Below are 16,129 nucleotides of genomic sequence, written 5' to 3' on the forward strand. Positions count from 1 at the left end.
TGGCATTGACTGGAACTACCGTGGTGTTTTTGTTGTGTTTTAGGGAATTTCCTGGAAATTTATACTTGGAGCTCTGGTGGTGGCTCTGGGCAGTTTGGTGACGTCAATGATTTTGACTGCAAGAAACTGAAATCCTCTGCTGGAAGTAGTTCGAAGATCATCATCTTCATATGCAGGAGCAGAGTTTGGTCTCGAGTCATCTAATAAGTTTATATGAAAAGAGTTTTCTGCTGTTGATTCAACACGACAGCACTGGAGCCTGAACTAAAAAGCTCTCGTCTGAAAAACGAATAATAAAACAGAGTTCTCAGTAGGTTTCTGCTGATCGATACGACAGAAGCTTCTCAGCTTTCCAGTTCTGTCTGTTTCACTTGGAAAAAGGATTACGTTTCTCTTTGTTATAAATAATGGGGCCTGGAAAATGTTCCGCTATCACAGATGTTCAACAAAAAACCCCCCAAAAATTAGTGGATGTGAGACTTTTGTAAAGAAAAAAACCCAGTTACAAGCAGTTTTATTTACACACAGATAAATCCTTAAATTAGTACAAGCGATAAACCCGCAATGTAGTATTGCTTACAGTGACGATGAAAACAAAAAAATTTAATATTTTTCCCCCTCTTATGCAACTCTAGAAAAGAAATCTGGGGGGGAAAAAAATAGTGCATTGATCGAAAAAAAGCGTTTGTGTATCTGGCAGTTACAGTTAAAATACTTACATTAAATCAAAATGTAAACACTGTTGCTTATTTTATAAAATAACCTACCAAATAAATAAAACTTTTTAAAAGAAATATAATGTTGTACATTTATATTTGCACATGTGCAATATTCCCACAATAGAAACCTTCATATAACAGTTTTTAAAATTTGACATTTATTAAATAAAAGTAGCACGTTGTCCTTCGTTGCTCTGTACAGACATGAGTCGTCTACAGTCCACAGCAGTTGTTAAGAGTTTTCTTTGGGCTGATTTGATTCAGTCTGACCTGAGAGTCTGACTGCGGCCTCAGTTTGACATTTTTCTTCACTTCTCTGTGTGAAAGTAAAAAGGCAGGAGTGTTGCCACGGGTTACCAAGCAAAAAACGAGCAAAGAAATTAACTCAAACTCTCTCTCTCTGACCTCCTACCTTGCCAGATGAAGCACAGCCTCTGTGATGTTTGTACCCTCTTTGGCACTCGTTTCGCAGAACAAGGCACCGTACGTCTACAAGCAAAGCACCGACATCCCTGAGTGCATTCAGTTTACTTAGACACCTTAGACGCCAGGTGTCTGTATAAATACTTTTCCACTAGGTGAAATGGAGAAAAAAAATAAAATAACACACCTTGGCCAACTTTTCACCGTGCAAACTGCTCACACAGCTTCCCTCAGGAAGCTCCCCTCGGAGGTCCACCTTGTTTCCAATAACACACATGGGTATTTTCTCCTCCGCTGACTCCTTAATAGAAACAAAGCAGACGATAAATTCTGTTCCTAGTTTTTAAATAGTGCTTCTTTTGTCATCTTTTCAACAACTGATCGTCACCACTGCAGTTACCTGAATCTGATCCACCCATGCTCTGACGTTAAGGAAGCTGCTTTCTGAAGTCACGTCATAGAGGAGCAGGACTCCGTGAGCTTTACGGAAGTAAGACCTGGCAATACTACGAAACCTAAAATAAACATAAAAACTCATTTTACTCTAGTGTCTTTTAATTGAGTCAATAATTAAAGAGGTTTACATGTGTTAGAACCAAAATGATAGCACCACATTTTCAGTTTTCATTAAACGGTTCTCATGGAGGTGCTGTACCTCTCCTGCCCCGCTGTGTCCCAGATCTGCAGATTTGTCTTCTCGCCATCCACCAACATCCTCTTCATTTGGAAATCAACCCCTGGGGAAAAAAAGAAAAGAAAAGCAGATTTATATCTCTGAGCTCAAGCGAGTGCCAGTGTTTAATCAAAAGATATGTTTGCCATGGCACGCACCCAGTGTTGTCTGAATATCATCTCTGAACTCGTTAAGGGTCAATCTCAGCAGGAAGCTGGACTTCCCCGCTCCTGCGTCTCCCGCTAAAACCAGGCGGTACATCTGGGTGGGCTCATCACATGCTTCCATGTCTGCTTCCAACGGCTGCTTAAAGGGAGCATAAGATAACAAGGTTACCCAACACTGACCATATAAAGCAAGCATCATTTAGTTACCTTTCAGAAATGAGACTACGCAGCACACAAAACTAAAATTTAAATCAATACAAAATTACAAGAAAGAGCAACGCTAAACACAACACCAAAGAAGAAACCAAAGGAAAAGTGGGAATGCAAAAACGTTAAATCAAGAACCGGTTTACCTTTGGAGAAAAGACAGATAAACGTCTTCGTAGGGAAGAAGCGATGGAGGTGGCCATACTCGGAGCCATTGACACGGCAGCTTCAGATTTCACTTCTGATATCTGTAAGAAAAACACAAATTCAATGTCCCGAGAGCAGAGGAGCATATTGGCATCGAGCGATCCTGGACCTGTCCCCCACCTCCATGTCAGATGGGACACACGAGTAACTGAAGTGCACAGTTTCCACCGAGCTTCTGCTGTCGTCGCTGTCGTAGTCACTGCCCGAGCTCTCAGCTGTGTCCATCGGCAGGGAGACCCCACTGTCCAGGTATTTATCGGCCCAGGTGGCCACATGAGAGTAGGTCAGTTTGCTCGGGACCTCCAAGCTGTACGAAAACACCCGACGCAAACTATGGCTTTAGATGTGACACTTAAGTGCGTAGACATCAATCGGTAGAGGCATACAGGTGTGTAAAAATCTTTATATACCCGCTATGGTTGAGCGTGCTCTGTCGGAGGGGTTTCATTCTCCTGGCTGGGATTTCATTTTGGGGAGACAGCTGTTGAGCAGATTAGGAAAGTCAGGGAGAAAAAAAAACACCTTAAACTCATGAAAACAGTTGACTGTGAGCTTCTACCTGACAGAGCCAGAGGGTATAGGGAAACATGCTATTAGAACAAAAGAGACTTACCCTTCTTTTAGCTGCAACTGCTTCACTTGCCAATACCGAGCGCAGGTCGTCATTACTGTCATACAGCTTTTTATTCAGTTCCCTAATGATGCATTTAAGGAAATACGTGAGAGTCGCATATACATACAATTATTGCACTTCCTTACTTTACTGTATGGGATTGTCAAGCAGTCAAACACTCCTTATAAATGGTCAGTCAATGCTACTATTTATGTGTAGTTTTTATTCTAAAGACATAATTTAAACAAGCACGCAACATCCCCAGGAGCGGCATTCCTTTGGCCACTTTAGTAGCTGTCCAGTGAATTCACAGTGACACAGCACACGAGCGTTCACATTAGTCTGCCTTAAAGGTTTTACCATTTAACTAATAAAATCAGTCATTATGCAAATAGCAAAAATCCCACTATTCTGTTACCCCCAGTTAGTCCAGATAAGTGGCAGACTCATACAACTAGATTAGAAAGATTAGAGGCATTTAGGAGGTACTTGGCTCTTCTATTACATCGTAGGGAGAGCAATAAATATTTGCATGAACTTGGATTCTCAAATCCAAGTTCATGTTGTTTATATAGAGCTCATAAATGTCAAACAGGAGTGACACTGTCAAACCTGTGCGCTTTATTTACTCACGTAGAAGAGCTTGAAAGTACTGACTAGAGTCATTACATTATTGTTTTAAAAAGTCAGCATAAACACATTATTATGAGCTTAAAGGCAGACTTACTGGAGAATCTGAATCTGACTGGAGTACGACTGGTATTCCATAGCCATCCTCTTCAAATCTTCCGTTTCTCTGTGAAAGGACGCACACACCTTATATGGATTGTGGTTTCTGAGCGTCAGAATCGTCAGGTCAGGTCTGACAATAGCTTTACCGTTCATGTTGAGCTTTCTGATCCGCATACACGTTCTTCAGCTTGTCCAGCTCTGAGTGCAGGATGGCGATGTTTGTCTGGGCTTGCAGAAGAGAGCCGCGTAGCTGCTCGTTCTCCTGTGAGGAGATTCGGTCAATGACAACATAAAAATAAAGATAAAAACATTTTGGGATTTACTGGACTAATCTTGTAGTTTGACTTACGTGTGAGAGATTGCTGATTTGTCCGCTCAGTCTGAGCATCTCTTCCTTTGAATGGTTCAGTTCAGAGTCTTCTTTACTCTTAAATCAATGAAAAAAAACAAAAGCAGTTACATTAAGATTTGGTTAAACAGTTTTACATTTTAATTATATGAAGCAAAGAAAAGCCAAAATACAAAGTAACAGCCACCAGATCTTTTATTGTGAAAGAATGAAACACCAGCAGTTCAGAGTTTAGACATTTTTATATATAAAGTTCAAAACATTTAAATAAAGGATGATTTTTAAGAGAATTGCAACTCATTTGTAGCAAACAGGATGTTTTACAGTTTAAAATGACCTGATGCTGCGATTTAGAAACACTGTTGAGTGTTTCTAAATTACTTTAAACACACAGACTTGCCTCCAATCTCTTGAAACGTACCATCTTATATCCATCAAACTGTATGCTCACAATAAGTTAACGCTGTGTAAGAGCAGCTGATCTATCATGTTCACCATCTACAGGACAAGGAAACCAACTGCTTCCACTATACTGTATGTGCCAAGCAGACATTTGGTACTATTGCAATACAGAGGAGTCTTACTATTAAAGCTACACAGTACTCCAATTACATGTCTTACATAATAACCTAATTGCATTGTTTTGTTTACTTTGCAAGTTCACGTAATAATGTCTCGTCTTCCTCGTTGATAGGAAATTATTAACCAGGAATTACTGTCAAAAACTTAAGTAGATGTTTTTAAGATGACTTCTGCTGAAGGTTTAAATTCAAAACGGCTTAAGTGAATCATCAGAGAGTCTTTATTTGACCGGGCTGATGTTGGTCACCATCCACAATAGTCACAGACACTGGAAATTTGTCTGACACAACATATGCTGCATGAGGTGGCAATCATATTTTTGCATTGTGGACACCAAAATGCTAGTGTGGCCTGTAGATGAACTACAGTAAGCCACATAGAGGTGCATTTTTGTGACGCTGTAGCTTCTTAAAGGCTTTTAAACAGCTGGGTACTGTAACACTAACTGATATTTTTGCAAAGAGCTGCTTCATGTGTTTAATCAAAAAACGCTTGGCTGTGAATAGGCTGTAGTCAACATAAAGGGGTTACACATAGTGTTTTTTTCGTTTTTAAATGACCCGTTTTGCAGGCATCCTTATGACTCTGCATTATCAAACTTGCTCTGTTCTATATTCTATATCAGGTCAGTCCTTTTTGCCAGTTGAAATATTTTCATAGAACTGTTATATTTGTTGTAGTTTCTCGTTCCCTCTTTGCCACACCTCTCTTTAAAAAAAGATTTGTTTTTATCTCAGCGAGTCTTTTTGCCAGGATAATTAAAAGCATATCTAAAAATCCAAAAACTGATGTCAGCTTCTAACTTGTGACAGGAAAGTTAAAAATCACACATATACATAACTCCCGTGAGATATGTCTGACAAATTATGACAACAAGTGCTTTACAACACTTTAAAGTCGATAATTTTCAGCAGACACTGGCAATCACTGTTTGCCATGACACAGGGACAACTCGCTACAAGAAGCCAAAAAAAAAAAAAAAAAAAAAGGTTTTGGCCAGTTCCTGCTTTAAATGGGTGTGGAGTGAATTTCTGGCTTCACTTTTTATGCCTCATTTACTCTATGCATTTAAATGCCTCCAGCATGGTTCGATTGAACAGTACAGGTAGTGTCTATACAATGTGTGCTTTTACATCTATGTTAATGCACGTAATATGAAGCCTTAGAATGAGCGCAGCTAGTCTCCAAAATACACACAACTCTCTCTTAATTATGCTTTCCCTCTTTTTTTGTCTCCTCCTTTATTCAATTCATCTTTCCTCTGTATTTTTATTCACTATTCAAATCACCAAGGCTAACTTATTGTATAGCTAACCACAAATGTGTATGTTTACATTACATTTTCTGCTACGTCTAATGTGAACGGAGAAGCAAAATGCACCAGTAAAATGGGGCAGGGATAGCTCAGTAGGTAAAGTGGTCGCCCCATGATCGGAAGGTCGGCGGTTCGAATCCACTTAACGGCTACCCTGAGGTACCCCTGAGCAAGGTACCGTCCCTACACACTGCTCCCCGGGCGCCTGCTTAGTGGGCTGCCCACTGCTTCACTGAGTGAATGGGTCAAATGCAGAGAAAAACAAGTAATTTCCCCATGGGGATCAATAAAGTATCCATTATTATTATTATTAAAAAGTCTTGTTTTTAAGCGAAATCTTGACATTTTCTGGAAATGCTGTCATTTCTGGATGAAAGGTAGTGAGCAGACTTTATCTGTCTGCACGGTCCATCACACTTTCCCAGAAAGCAAGCAGCAGCAGCTAGACATCCTACAAGAGCTTGTGTGTTGCTTTTCAGATACAGAGGCTTTCTTCTCTTTTTGTATGTTGTTAGAGAACATCATGGGGGAACAAAGTAGACAGCTGTCTGTGAAATACGAAAAAAAACAACAACCTACCTTTAACAGTCTTTCCACACTGGCATGCAGGTCTGCAACTTCATTCTCATGCCTCCTCTGCAAGCCGGCCATAATTTCTTCCATTTTCTTTCTCTCCTGTGAAACCGAAGCAGTTAGAAGTGCAGGCCAGCTCAGGCCTTGAAGAGGGGCTTTCCTGTGACTTTACAGAGGCTCTTTGTGAAAACACATGTAACTAGCTGCTGTGGGCTGTGCCACAAATTTGCAGGTAGCTCACATGAAACACTGAGGAATGAGTGCAATCTTTCCACTTCAACAGGGAATCAAATGCAATCATTTAGTCCACTTGTCTGCGTGCTGTTTATTGATTAAATATGCTGCCTTTCATGATGAAATTTCTTACGTTTAACTTCTAAGTATTGAAGTAAATCACAGGAGCAACGCTTCACATACTATGAACCCTGCAGCTATTCCACTCACCTCGTCTCTCGCCCTCTCCTCCGTCCTAGCGAGATGTTGTTGTATATCGTCCTCCAGCTCTGTCAGCTGACTGTGATTTAAGCCCTCGGCTCTGTTTGAACAGAAAAGTCTGTTTGAGTCCATCCTTCAAGCACGCTCAGTCAAAGCAGATCCTCCAACAGCAATCCGAATACAAAAATGAGCAGCACATAAAACCAGAAGAGTCCATTTATTTGATCTAGCTGACTGATTTGACTTGAAACCTGCTACACTTGTGGCTTCGCTCTTCAGCTCAGACAACACGAGAGCCAACCAGAGTCGAGGGAGGGACAGAATTTCAAAACAAGACTCCCCAGGTGATTGCTACTGAGGTACTGATTACTGCCAGTGGAGTTTCTTAATTAGATGCCCACACACATTTATTCTACTTTATGTGGGGAAAAGGTTACTTTATAGATACAACTAATGGAAACAGATGGAAATACCCAAGCTATGAAACAATTAAACGACTGGGAAGGGCAGCAAATTTTAGTCTTCCTACTTCCTTGAGAAAGGAATGTTAACTTTCCCATTCCATGCAGTTAGTGAAGCACACAAAGCTCTTAGAGACACACTCACTTTTGTTTGTTATGACAGAGATTCCATGGCTTAACAGACTGTCTTTACAGGAAATTATTAAAAAGGCTGAAGTCAAACCTTGATTAACCCTTTAAGACACAAACTACTAAAAGTCACTGTTTGGCTACTCAAAGTAAGCAATCAGGAGTGGTTGTAGACCTTAAGCAGCATCAACTTTTTTGTAAAAACATCCATCTTCTTCTGCTTATCCAGGTCAGGGTTGCAGGGGGGCTGGAGCCTATCCCTAACACATAGAGACAGACAACCATTCGAACTCAGGTTCACACCTACGAGTGTCACTACTAAGAAAAACATCAGATAAAGCTGCACATTTACGGAGCAGATAAACAAAGGGGAAAAAGCTGAGATAGTTAAGTCTCGGCATGGTGCAATATTTCTTCACTCACCCACTTTCACTCTCCATGTATTTATGAACCACCTTGCATTCAATTATTAGTTTTTATTCATCTCTGGCTCGCTTACACAGTGTGTCTTTTATCCTGTCTTCCTATTAAAAAGGAGTTTTTTCTTCCCACTGACACTAAGTGCTTGCTCATAGGGGGTTTTCTCTTTATTAGTGTTGGGGATTTACCTTACAAAAATCCTTCAGGCAACTCTTGTTGTGATTTAGCACTACATAAATAAAACAAAGGAGCTGCAGGAAAGTTTGGCATTCAGTGGAGCAGCCACATGATGCATGGACAGGCTCTACACAGAAGAGAATTGAACCTAAAAAAGATGATTTCTTTAAATTTAGGATTAGCGTCTTCAAACAAAGCACAAAAAAGCCCCTCACAATCCCCTCATTTGGCGAGTACAGGAATCGGTGGTATTTAGAGCTCGCCATACCTGCAACACAGCATAAAATACTTCAAAACTTTAAATGATCTGAATGTAAAAGTGGTTGAATATCTCACAAAAAGACTTTGTTGTATAAAAGGAAGTTTTTGTGTCAGGATGCGATTCAGAAGCACAGTTTGACACCCATGTCAGAGAAGGATAGAGGAAGACCTTGTGTATGCAAACCACTGGCAGTGTTATACTAAGAACACCCTAATCCAAATCACAGAGGTGCTTTTATTATTATTATTTTTCTATTTCAGAACAGTGACTGATGAGCCAGCTGACAGATGGCATATGAGACTGCAGCAACATCAGAAGGGTCAACTAGCAGTTAGATCTCCACTAATCAGAGCTGTTGAAATCTGCACAGATTCACAGTCTGCCCAAATAAACATTTAACTCTGCTGTTGTGTCTCTAGCTCATTTGGGGGAAACAATTAGCTTAAGAAAATATGCAAATTGCACACTGACAAAAGTAGTGAAGACCGGAGGGTTAAACACTTAGCAGCTTCAGCAGTTAGATAGTAAACCACATTAAAAATGCACTTGAACTGCATCCACAAGAGGGCAGCCACTTCATATCTGCTCATATCATCACTGGGACCCATGTGCTGTGACTTCCTGCTGATTGTTATATACTGATTTGACTTTACAAGCTCCTCCTAAATCTACTGACCACACGCAGGACAGTTGCTCTTACCGCTTCAGACTGGTTTCAAGCTGTTCACACTGAAGTCTGCTGTCCAGGCTTTGGCTGATCAGGGAGTGGATGAGTTCCTCATACTGCTTCAGGAGAGTCATGTTTGCAGAGGAGTGAATGGCCTTGTAAAGATCGGCCAGCTGCTCCCTGAAACTATGACAACACAACAGTTAGTAACCACCTGCTGACTGACATGTTTTCAGTTGCATATTTTGACCAAAATATGGTTTTAGCAGCAAATTATAAACTCCTGGAGGGCTAAAAGATAGGTGTTAAAAGTTGATCGTTTCAGAAAGAGAAAGCAGTGCAACAGACCATTCATGATGGATATCCACTGTGGAATAAATGGGTGAAACAAAAAGGTAGAGGTAAACATCTTTTGACAAAATAGTGCTGTAATTTCTGTTTCAACCCTTCAATTAAAAGATAAAACTTAGTGCATCAGTCGGTATCTTGAGTGTTTGAAATCTACTCTGATGTGGTGTACAGAGCTACGTTTAGGACATTTTTCTCAGTGTTAAAAAAGTTTCTAGATCTCATTAGTATACAGCAAGATAGCAAAATCTAGCTTTTCTAGGTTTGGAGAAGATCTATACAGATCTAAAACAGTTTGGGTTTCTGTGTGTCACTGATCACCATTAGAGAAAACTGTGAAAACTTCCATTTAGAAATAATGTAACAAATATAATGCCAAGCTGAGCTATGCTTAAAGATAGTTGCATTTTTTAAACTATATTTTTCTGTATTGTTTTCTTTTTTTCTTTCTACAGTGTTGAGTCACATAATACAATACTGAAATGTAACTTATTACAAATACTAATATTTTACTTTGAGTAAATGTCCTTGAATGTTCTATACAAATATTGTACTTTGTATTTCATACCATTTAATGTAAAGCTATTTATTTCTATCATTATTATTATTATTATTATTATTATTATTATTATTATTAATAATAATAATAATAATAATAATAATAATAATAATATTTAACATATACAATTATAGTAAGTAATGAAAATTGCCAGATGGTGCTAAAATGATTTATGCATTAATTAAGACTTCATCGTTGCTGAAACCATATACTTACATCCAAACCATAAACTGGCCTGACCTCGCCTTTAAGTCATAGAGCCACACACATTTCTCCCAGCCAGCCATGGGATCTAACCCCTAAACATCAACCCTACATACAAATAAAAACTTGGAAAAAAAAAAAGTCACAAATGCAACAAAGTCTCTTTTTTTTCCAAGTCTTTCACTGAGTGCCCTGATATCAGTTAATCAGTAATAGTCCAGCAATATAATTGTGCATAGTACTTTAGGCATTTTAGGTATATTTAGTACTTAAAATGAACTTTACCACTTTGACCACTTTGCAAGAAACCTATTCAGTATAAACCACTATTTGAACTCATGTGCGTCAGCAGTTTTTAATACATCACATGTTTTTCTGACAAATATTCTGATTTCCTGTACTTCCCTCCGGCTTCCTCTTGGTTCCGAGTGGCACCCCATTTAAAAATCCTTTATAAACGCCCCTGCCACTAAGAAAGATGACATCAGTGACGATACAAAAGTTATGGGACGTAGGTATATACTTATTATCTTAGTATAAACGTCCAGTGTTTTTTGATTACATTCAAGCTGTATATCGTTTTTAAGGGTGAGCTTGTTTATTCTTCCAGTACACACCTGTACCGCATGACTAATCAGTGCAGCACAAAGCTAACAGTGGGGCAGCAGTAACCACTGGCCAGGTAATTTCCAGCCAGAATACGGGTAGAGCAAACTGGAGCTTCCCGGATGTGAGTTTACCTTTCGGTAAGGATGGATTTCGTATCTGCCTTGTCTTCAAACTCTTCCCAGGGGGAGTCTTGTGCTTGGGATGCCCCTGCGCCGAAAGACGCCAGATCCAGAGTCTCCGAAACCTCCTGAAACCTGGAGGAAAACCTGTTGTAGTCGATGTATCCGTCTTCGTGCGGGTCAAACTTGTCAAACAGAGTCCCGATCTCGGTTTCAGGGACGCTGAGCTCACGGCAGACTACAGTAAAGTCCTCGTACTCGATCTTACCGGACTTGTTCACGTCGCAAACAGAGAATAATCTCCGAAGGTTGGGTCGCTCCATAGTTACTGGTTTAAAAATAAAGTATAATCCAGAAAATGTTAGAATTTAACAAACTTGAGCCAAAATAAAAGCCCCCACCATCGTCTCAGAGTTACTGTAGAGGATTGGTCCAAACCTGCCTGTAGGCGGGTACCAGCCGAATCAATGGACCCTAATGTGCCTCCTCGTTTGGCTTGGACTGGAGTTAGATGTCATGTATGTTTGCAGTGACGCTGTGATATAATAGAACTACAACAGACAACGCAGGTGCTTACCTGTGTTTACCTTTAAGGTGTGTGTGCTCCATGTGAGAGTTTTATCAGATAACCTGCGCACCATTGTTTGGCTGGGTTTGCAGAGTTTCTGACAACACCCTGAGAGGAAAAGCGGTAACCTGTGCTCAGAGTTGGGGCCCACAGTTTGTTCCAGCTGGGACTGCAGCAGCGTTTTGAAGTCACTGGCCACTTATTAGTGTGAATGCTTGAAAAGCATTCACAGTATTGTTCTTCAAATCTTTATTAGTGTGAATGCTTGAAAAGCATTCACAGTATTGTTATTCGAATCTTTATTATTAGTGTGAATGCTTGAAAAGCATTCACAGTATTGTTCTTCTAATCTTTATTATTAGTGTGAATGCTTGAAAAGCATTCACAGTATTGTTATTCGAATCTTTATTAGTGTGAATGCTTGAAAAGCATTCACAGTATTGTTCTTCTAATCTTTAAACTATTTTATTATCTATTCCGTACGTTTTTTGTACTCTATCTCCTTCAAAACCGTTCAACTTAGAAAAACCATTCAAACACCGTTAGATTCCTCTTCTTTTGGACATGACTGCTTCTATTTTTCTCATTTTTAACATTTATATTTTTAAAATTATTCAACTTTTTTCAACAAAAATTTCCCATGTATTTCAATGGAGAGACGCTTCAAATTCTCATTCAACTTACTCTTCTTTAAACTGTATCTACTTCCACATACATTGACGTAGAGCCACCATTCAAACTTTAAAACGAAGACAAGACGTTCAACTATCCAACTTGTATTTATCTTTTCAATATCTATTATACTTTTTCTTCAGTTCCAGTTTAAGTTTCATGATGTCTTTTCACCCGTTTCAGAGTTTATAATGGGTGTGTATGGGACGGAATGTTGGGGCTAGAGTGAGACAGCTCAACTGCTAGAGTGAGAGGAGCAAAAAAATTAATCTTAAAATCTTTTTTAAAACTGCTGCTGTGTCCACAGCGTTTACTGTACAGGTATGATTTTACCCTCAAAACGTAGCCATCGCTGTCCTCTTTCATCCAATGTGTTTACTATTGTACTAGGTGTTATGGTTCTTTCATAAATGTCACCAATGCACAGCCTCCTCCCTCCAACTCTTCCATAGACTCTAATGTTAAAATGGCTCAGAAGGTTCGTTTGAAAATCAGAAGTACAGGGTGTCTTTACACTGTCACCACGTCCATATAATATACTCCACAGGCATGAAAACTGAGAATTCAGTAGACTAGACATTGCTGTCGCTCACGGTGAAAGAATTTCGTCAATACGACTTGTACTTTTCATTTGGGAGCGATTTGTTTGGGGCTGACTTTTCTGTTCATTTTAAGCAGCAAAAGTGAGGTGCATGTCTGTGTCCGTGTGTATGGAGGCATTTGGGTGCAGTCACTATAGCAACCAGGCTCACACGTGTCTGCTTAACGAGCTCTCTCTCACTCTGCCAAGATTCATCTTAAACACTTCTCTTTCAACTGCTGCTGTGTCCACAGTGTTTGCTCTACAGCCATCATTTTACCCTCAAAACGTATCCATCGTTCTTCTCTTTCCAACACCGTGTCTTTCAAAAGCTCAGAGATGTAAACCTTTAAAACTGTGTGGATCCAAGTGGAGGGCTCACATTTTAGTCATTCAGTGATTCAAAGAATATGAACTTTTAATATTCATTCAGGTGTTTTCTGACTCTAAAGTTTCTTTTCTCATTTCTTAGATTTTTCTAATTTACAATTAAAACATTTTCAGCTTTTTTCCAACTTCTTCTTCTGTGTAACCTTCAGCTTTTAGCAGTTCAGCACTTTTGTTTTCACGTTAAATTCGGGTTTTTTTTTTTTATCATTCAACATTTTTAACTCAAAATTCAGCAATTAATTCATTTCAGTGCATACATTCAGATTCAAGCATTCACACTGCAGTTTCTTCAGAAAATGCACTTTCTAGTTATATTTTATTTTTCCGTACGTTTTTTGAAAGCCTACTCCTTCAAAACCGTTCAACTTAGAAAAACCATTCAAACATCGTTAGATTCCTATTATTTTGGACAACATTGCTTCTATTTTTCTCATTTTTAACATTTATATTTTTAATTTTATTCAACTTTATTCAACAAAAATTTCCCATGTATTTCAATGGGGAGACCCTTCAAATTCTCATTCAACTTACTCATTTTTAAATTCTTACTACTTCAACATACGTTCACATAGAGCCACCATTCAAACTTTAAAACGAAGACAAGACATTCAACTATTCAACTTGTATTTATCTTTTCAATATCTATTATACTTTTTCTTCAGTTCCAGTTTAAGTTTCATGATGTTTTTTCACCCGTTTCAGAGTTTATAATGGGTGTGTATGGGACGGAATGTTGGGGCTAGAGTGAGGCAGCTCAACTGCTAGAGTGAGAGGAGCAAAAAAATTAATCTTAAAATCTTTTTTAAAACTGCTGCTGTGTCCGCAGCGTTTGCTCTACAGGTATGATTTTACCCTCAAAACGTAGCCATGGCTGTCCTCTTTCATCCAATGTGTTTACTATTGTACTAGGTGTTATGGTTCTTTCATAAATGTCACCAATGCACAGCCTCCTCCCTCCAACTCTTCCATAGACTCTAATGTTAAAATGGCTCAGAAGGTTTGTTTGAAAATCAGAAGAGCATGGTGTCTTTCCACTGTCACCACGTCCATATAATAAGCTCCACAGGCATGAAAACTGAGAATTAGGTAGACTAGACATTGCTGTCGCTCACGGTGAAAGAATTTTGTCAATACGACTTTTACTTTTCATTTGGGAGCGATTTGTTTCGGCCTGACTTTTCTGTTCATTTTAAGCAGCAAAAGTGAGGCGCATGTCTGTGTACGTGTGTATGGAGCCATTGGGTGCGGTCACTATAGCAACCAGGCTCACACCTGCCTGCTTAACGAGCTCTGCCTGCCACTGTACCAAGATTCATCTTAAGCACTTCTCTTTCAACTGCTGCTGTGTCCACAGTGTTACAGCCATCATTTTACCCTCAAATTGTCGCCATTATTGTTCTCTTTCCAACACCGTATCTTTCAAAGCTCAGGCATTTAAACTTTTTAAACTGTGTGGATCAAAGTGGAGGGATCACATTTGAGTCATTCAGTGATTCAAAGAATATGACCTTTTAATATTCATTCAGATGTTTTCTGACTCTAAATGTTCTTTTCTCATTTCTTAGGGTTTTCTAATTTACATTTAAAACATTTTCAGTTTTTTTCCAACTCCTTCTTCTGTGTAACCTTCAGCTTTTAGCAGTTCAGCACCTTTGTTTTCAGGTTAAATTAGTTTTTTTTTTGTTTTTTTTTAATCTCATTCAATATTTTTAACTCAAAATTCAGCAATTAATTCATTTCAGTGCATACATTCAGATTCAAGCATTCACACTGCAGTTTCTTCAGAAAATGCACTTTCTAGTTATTATATATTCCGTACGTTTTTTGGCATCTAACTCCTTCAAAACCGTTCAACTTAGAAAAACCATTCAAACACCGTTAGATTCCTATTCTTTTGGACATGACTGCTTCTATTTTTCTCATTTTTAACATTTATATTTTTAATTTTATTCAACTTTTTTCAACAAAAATTTCCCATGTATTTCAATGGGGAGACCCTTCAAATCCTCATTCAACTTACTCATTTTTAAACTCTTACTACTTCCACATACATTGACATAGAGCCACCATTCAAACTTTAAAACGAAGACAAGACATTCAACTATTCAACTTGTATTTATCTTTTCGATATCTATTATACTTTTTCTTCAGTTCCAGTTTAAGTTTCATGATGTTTTTTCACCCGTTTCAAAATTTATAATGGGTTTGTATGGGACGGAATGTTGGGGCTAGAGTGAGACAGCTCAACTGCTAGAGTGAGAGGAGCAAAAAAATTAATCTTAAAATCTTTTTTAAAACTGCTGCTGTGTCCGCAGCGTTTGCTCTACAGGTATGATTTTACCCTCAAAACGTAGCCATCGCTGTCCTCTTTCATCCAATGTGTTTACTATTGTACTAGGTGTTATGGTTCTTACATAAATGTCACCAATGCACAGCCTCCTCCCTCCAACTCTTCCATAGACTCTAATGTTAAAATGGCTCAGAAGGTTCGTTTGAAAATCAGAAGAGCATGGTGTCTTTCCACTGTCACCACGTCCATATAATAAGCTCCACAGACATGAAAACTGAGAATTTGGTAGACTAGACATTGCTGTCGCTCACAGTGAAAGAATTTTGTCAATACGACTTTTACTTTTCATTTGGGAACGATTTGTTTCGGCCTGACTTTTCTGTTCATTTTAAGCAGCAAAAGTGAGGCGCATGTCTGTGTCCGTGTGTATGGAGCCATTGGGTGCGGTCACTATAGCAACCAGGCTCACACCTGCCTGCTTAACGAGCTCTCTCTCTCCCTCTGCCAAGATTCATCTTAAACACTTCTCTTTCAACTGCTGCTATCTCCACAGTGTTACAGCCATCATTTTACCCTCAAAACGTCGCCATCGTTGTTCTCTTTCCAACATCTTGTCTTTCAAAGCTCAGAGATGTAAACTTTTTAAACTGTGTGGATCCAAGTGGAGGGATCACATTTT

General features: G+C 39.0%; 2 protein-coding genes across 3 annotated transcripts in view; one reads left to right on the top strand and one right to left on the bottom strand.

The window, feature by feature from the left end:
* The window catches only part of fkbp16 (FKBP prolyl isomerase 16), a 33,849-nt gene extending 32,170 nt beyond the window's left edge, over positions 1-1,679 (top strand). Inside the window, exon 8 of the mRNA XM_086298611.1 lies at positions 44-1,679. Coding sequence (XP_086154737.1) covers positions 44-130 — 87 coding nt within the window. The 3' untranslated portion in view covers positions 131-1,679. The remainder of the gene's footprint in view (positions 1-43) is intronic.
* Positions 498-11,678, bottom strand: rasef2 (RAS and EF-hand domain containing 2). 2 transcript variants are annotated; one of them, XM_086298610.1, is made up of 18 exons: positions 11,528-11,678; positions 10,963-11,278; positions 9,145-9,297; positions 7,005-7,095; positions 6,567-6,662; positions 4,091-4,168; positions 3,888-4,003; positions 3,737-3,805; positions 3,010-3,091; positions 2,807-2,877; positions 2,517-2,703; positions 2,336-2,437; positions 1,974-2,118; positions 1,798-1,879; positions 1,543-1,657; positions 1,330-1,443; positions 1,132-1,208; positions 498-1,035 (listed from the first exon to the last, which is right to left on the bottom strand). In XM_086298610.1, the coding sequence occupies exons 1-18, from the start codon at positions 11,589-11,591 to the stop codon at positions 933-935; spliced, it is 2,061 nt and encodes a 686-aa protein (XP_086154736.1). In that variant the 5' UTR covers positions 11,592-11,678; the 3' UTR covers positions 498-932. The 2 variants fall into 2 exon arrangements, with proteins under 2 accessions (XP_086154736.1, XP_086154735.1); XM_086298609.1 differs by having other exon boundaries at positions 1,974-2,121.
* Positions 11,679-16,129: the final 4,451 nt, after the last annotated feature.

Source organism: Aulonocara sp. 'chitande type north' Nkhata Bay, linkage group LG7, assembly GCF_057382095.1.
Source record: "Aulonocara sp. 'chitande type north' Nkhata Bay isolate Kocher_YH1m ecotype deep benthic linkage group LG7, A_spYH_male_GT1.1, whole genome shotgun sequence".
NCBI lineage: Eukaryota > Metazoa > Chordata > Actinopteri > Cichliformes > Cichlidae > Aulonocara > Aulonocara sp. 'chitande type north' Nkhata Bay.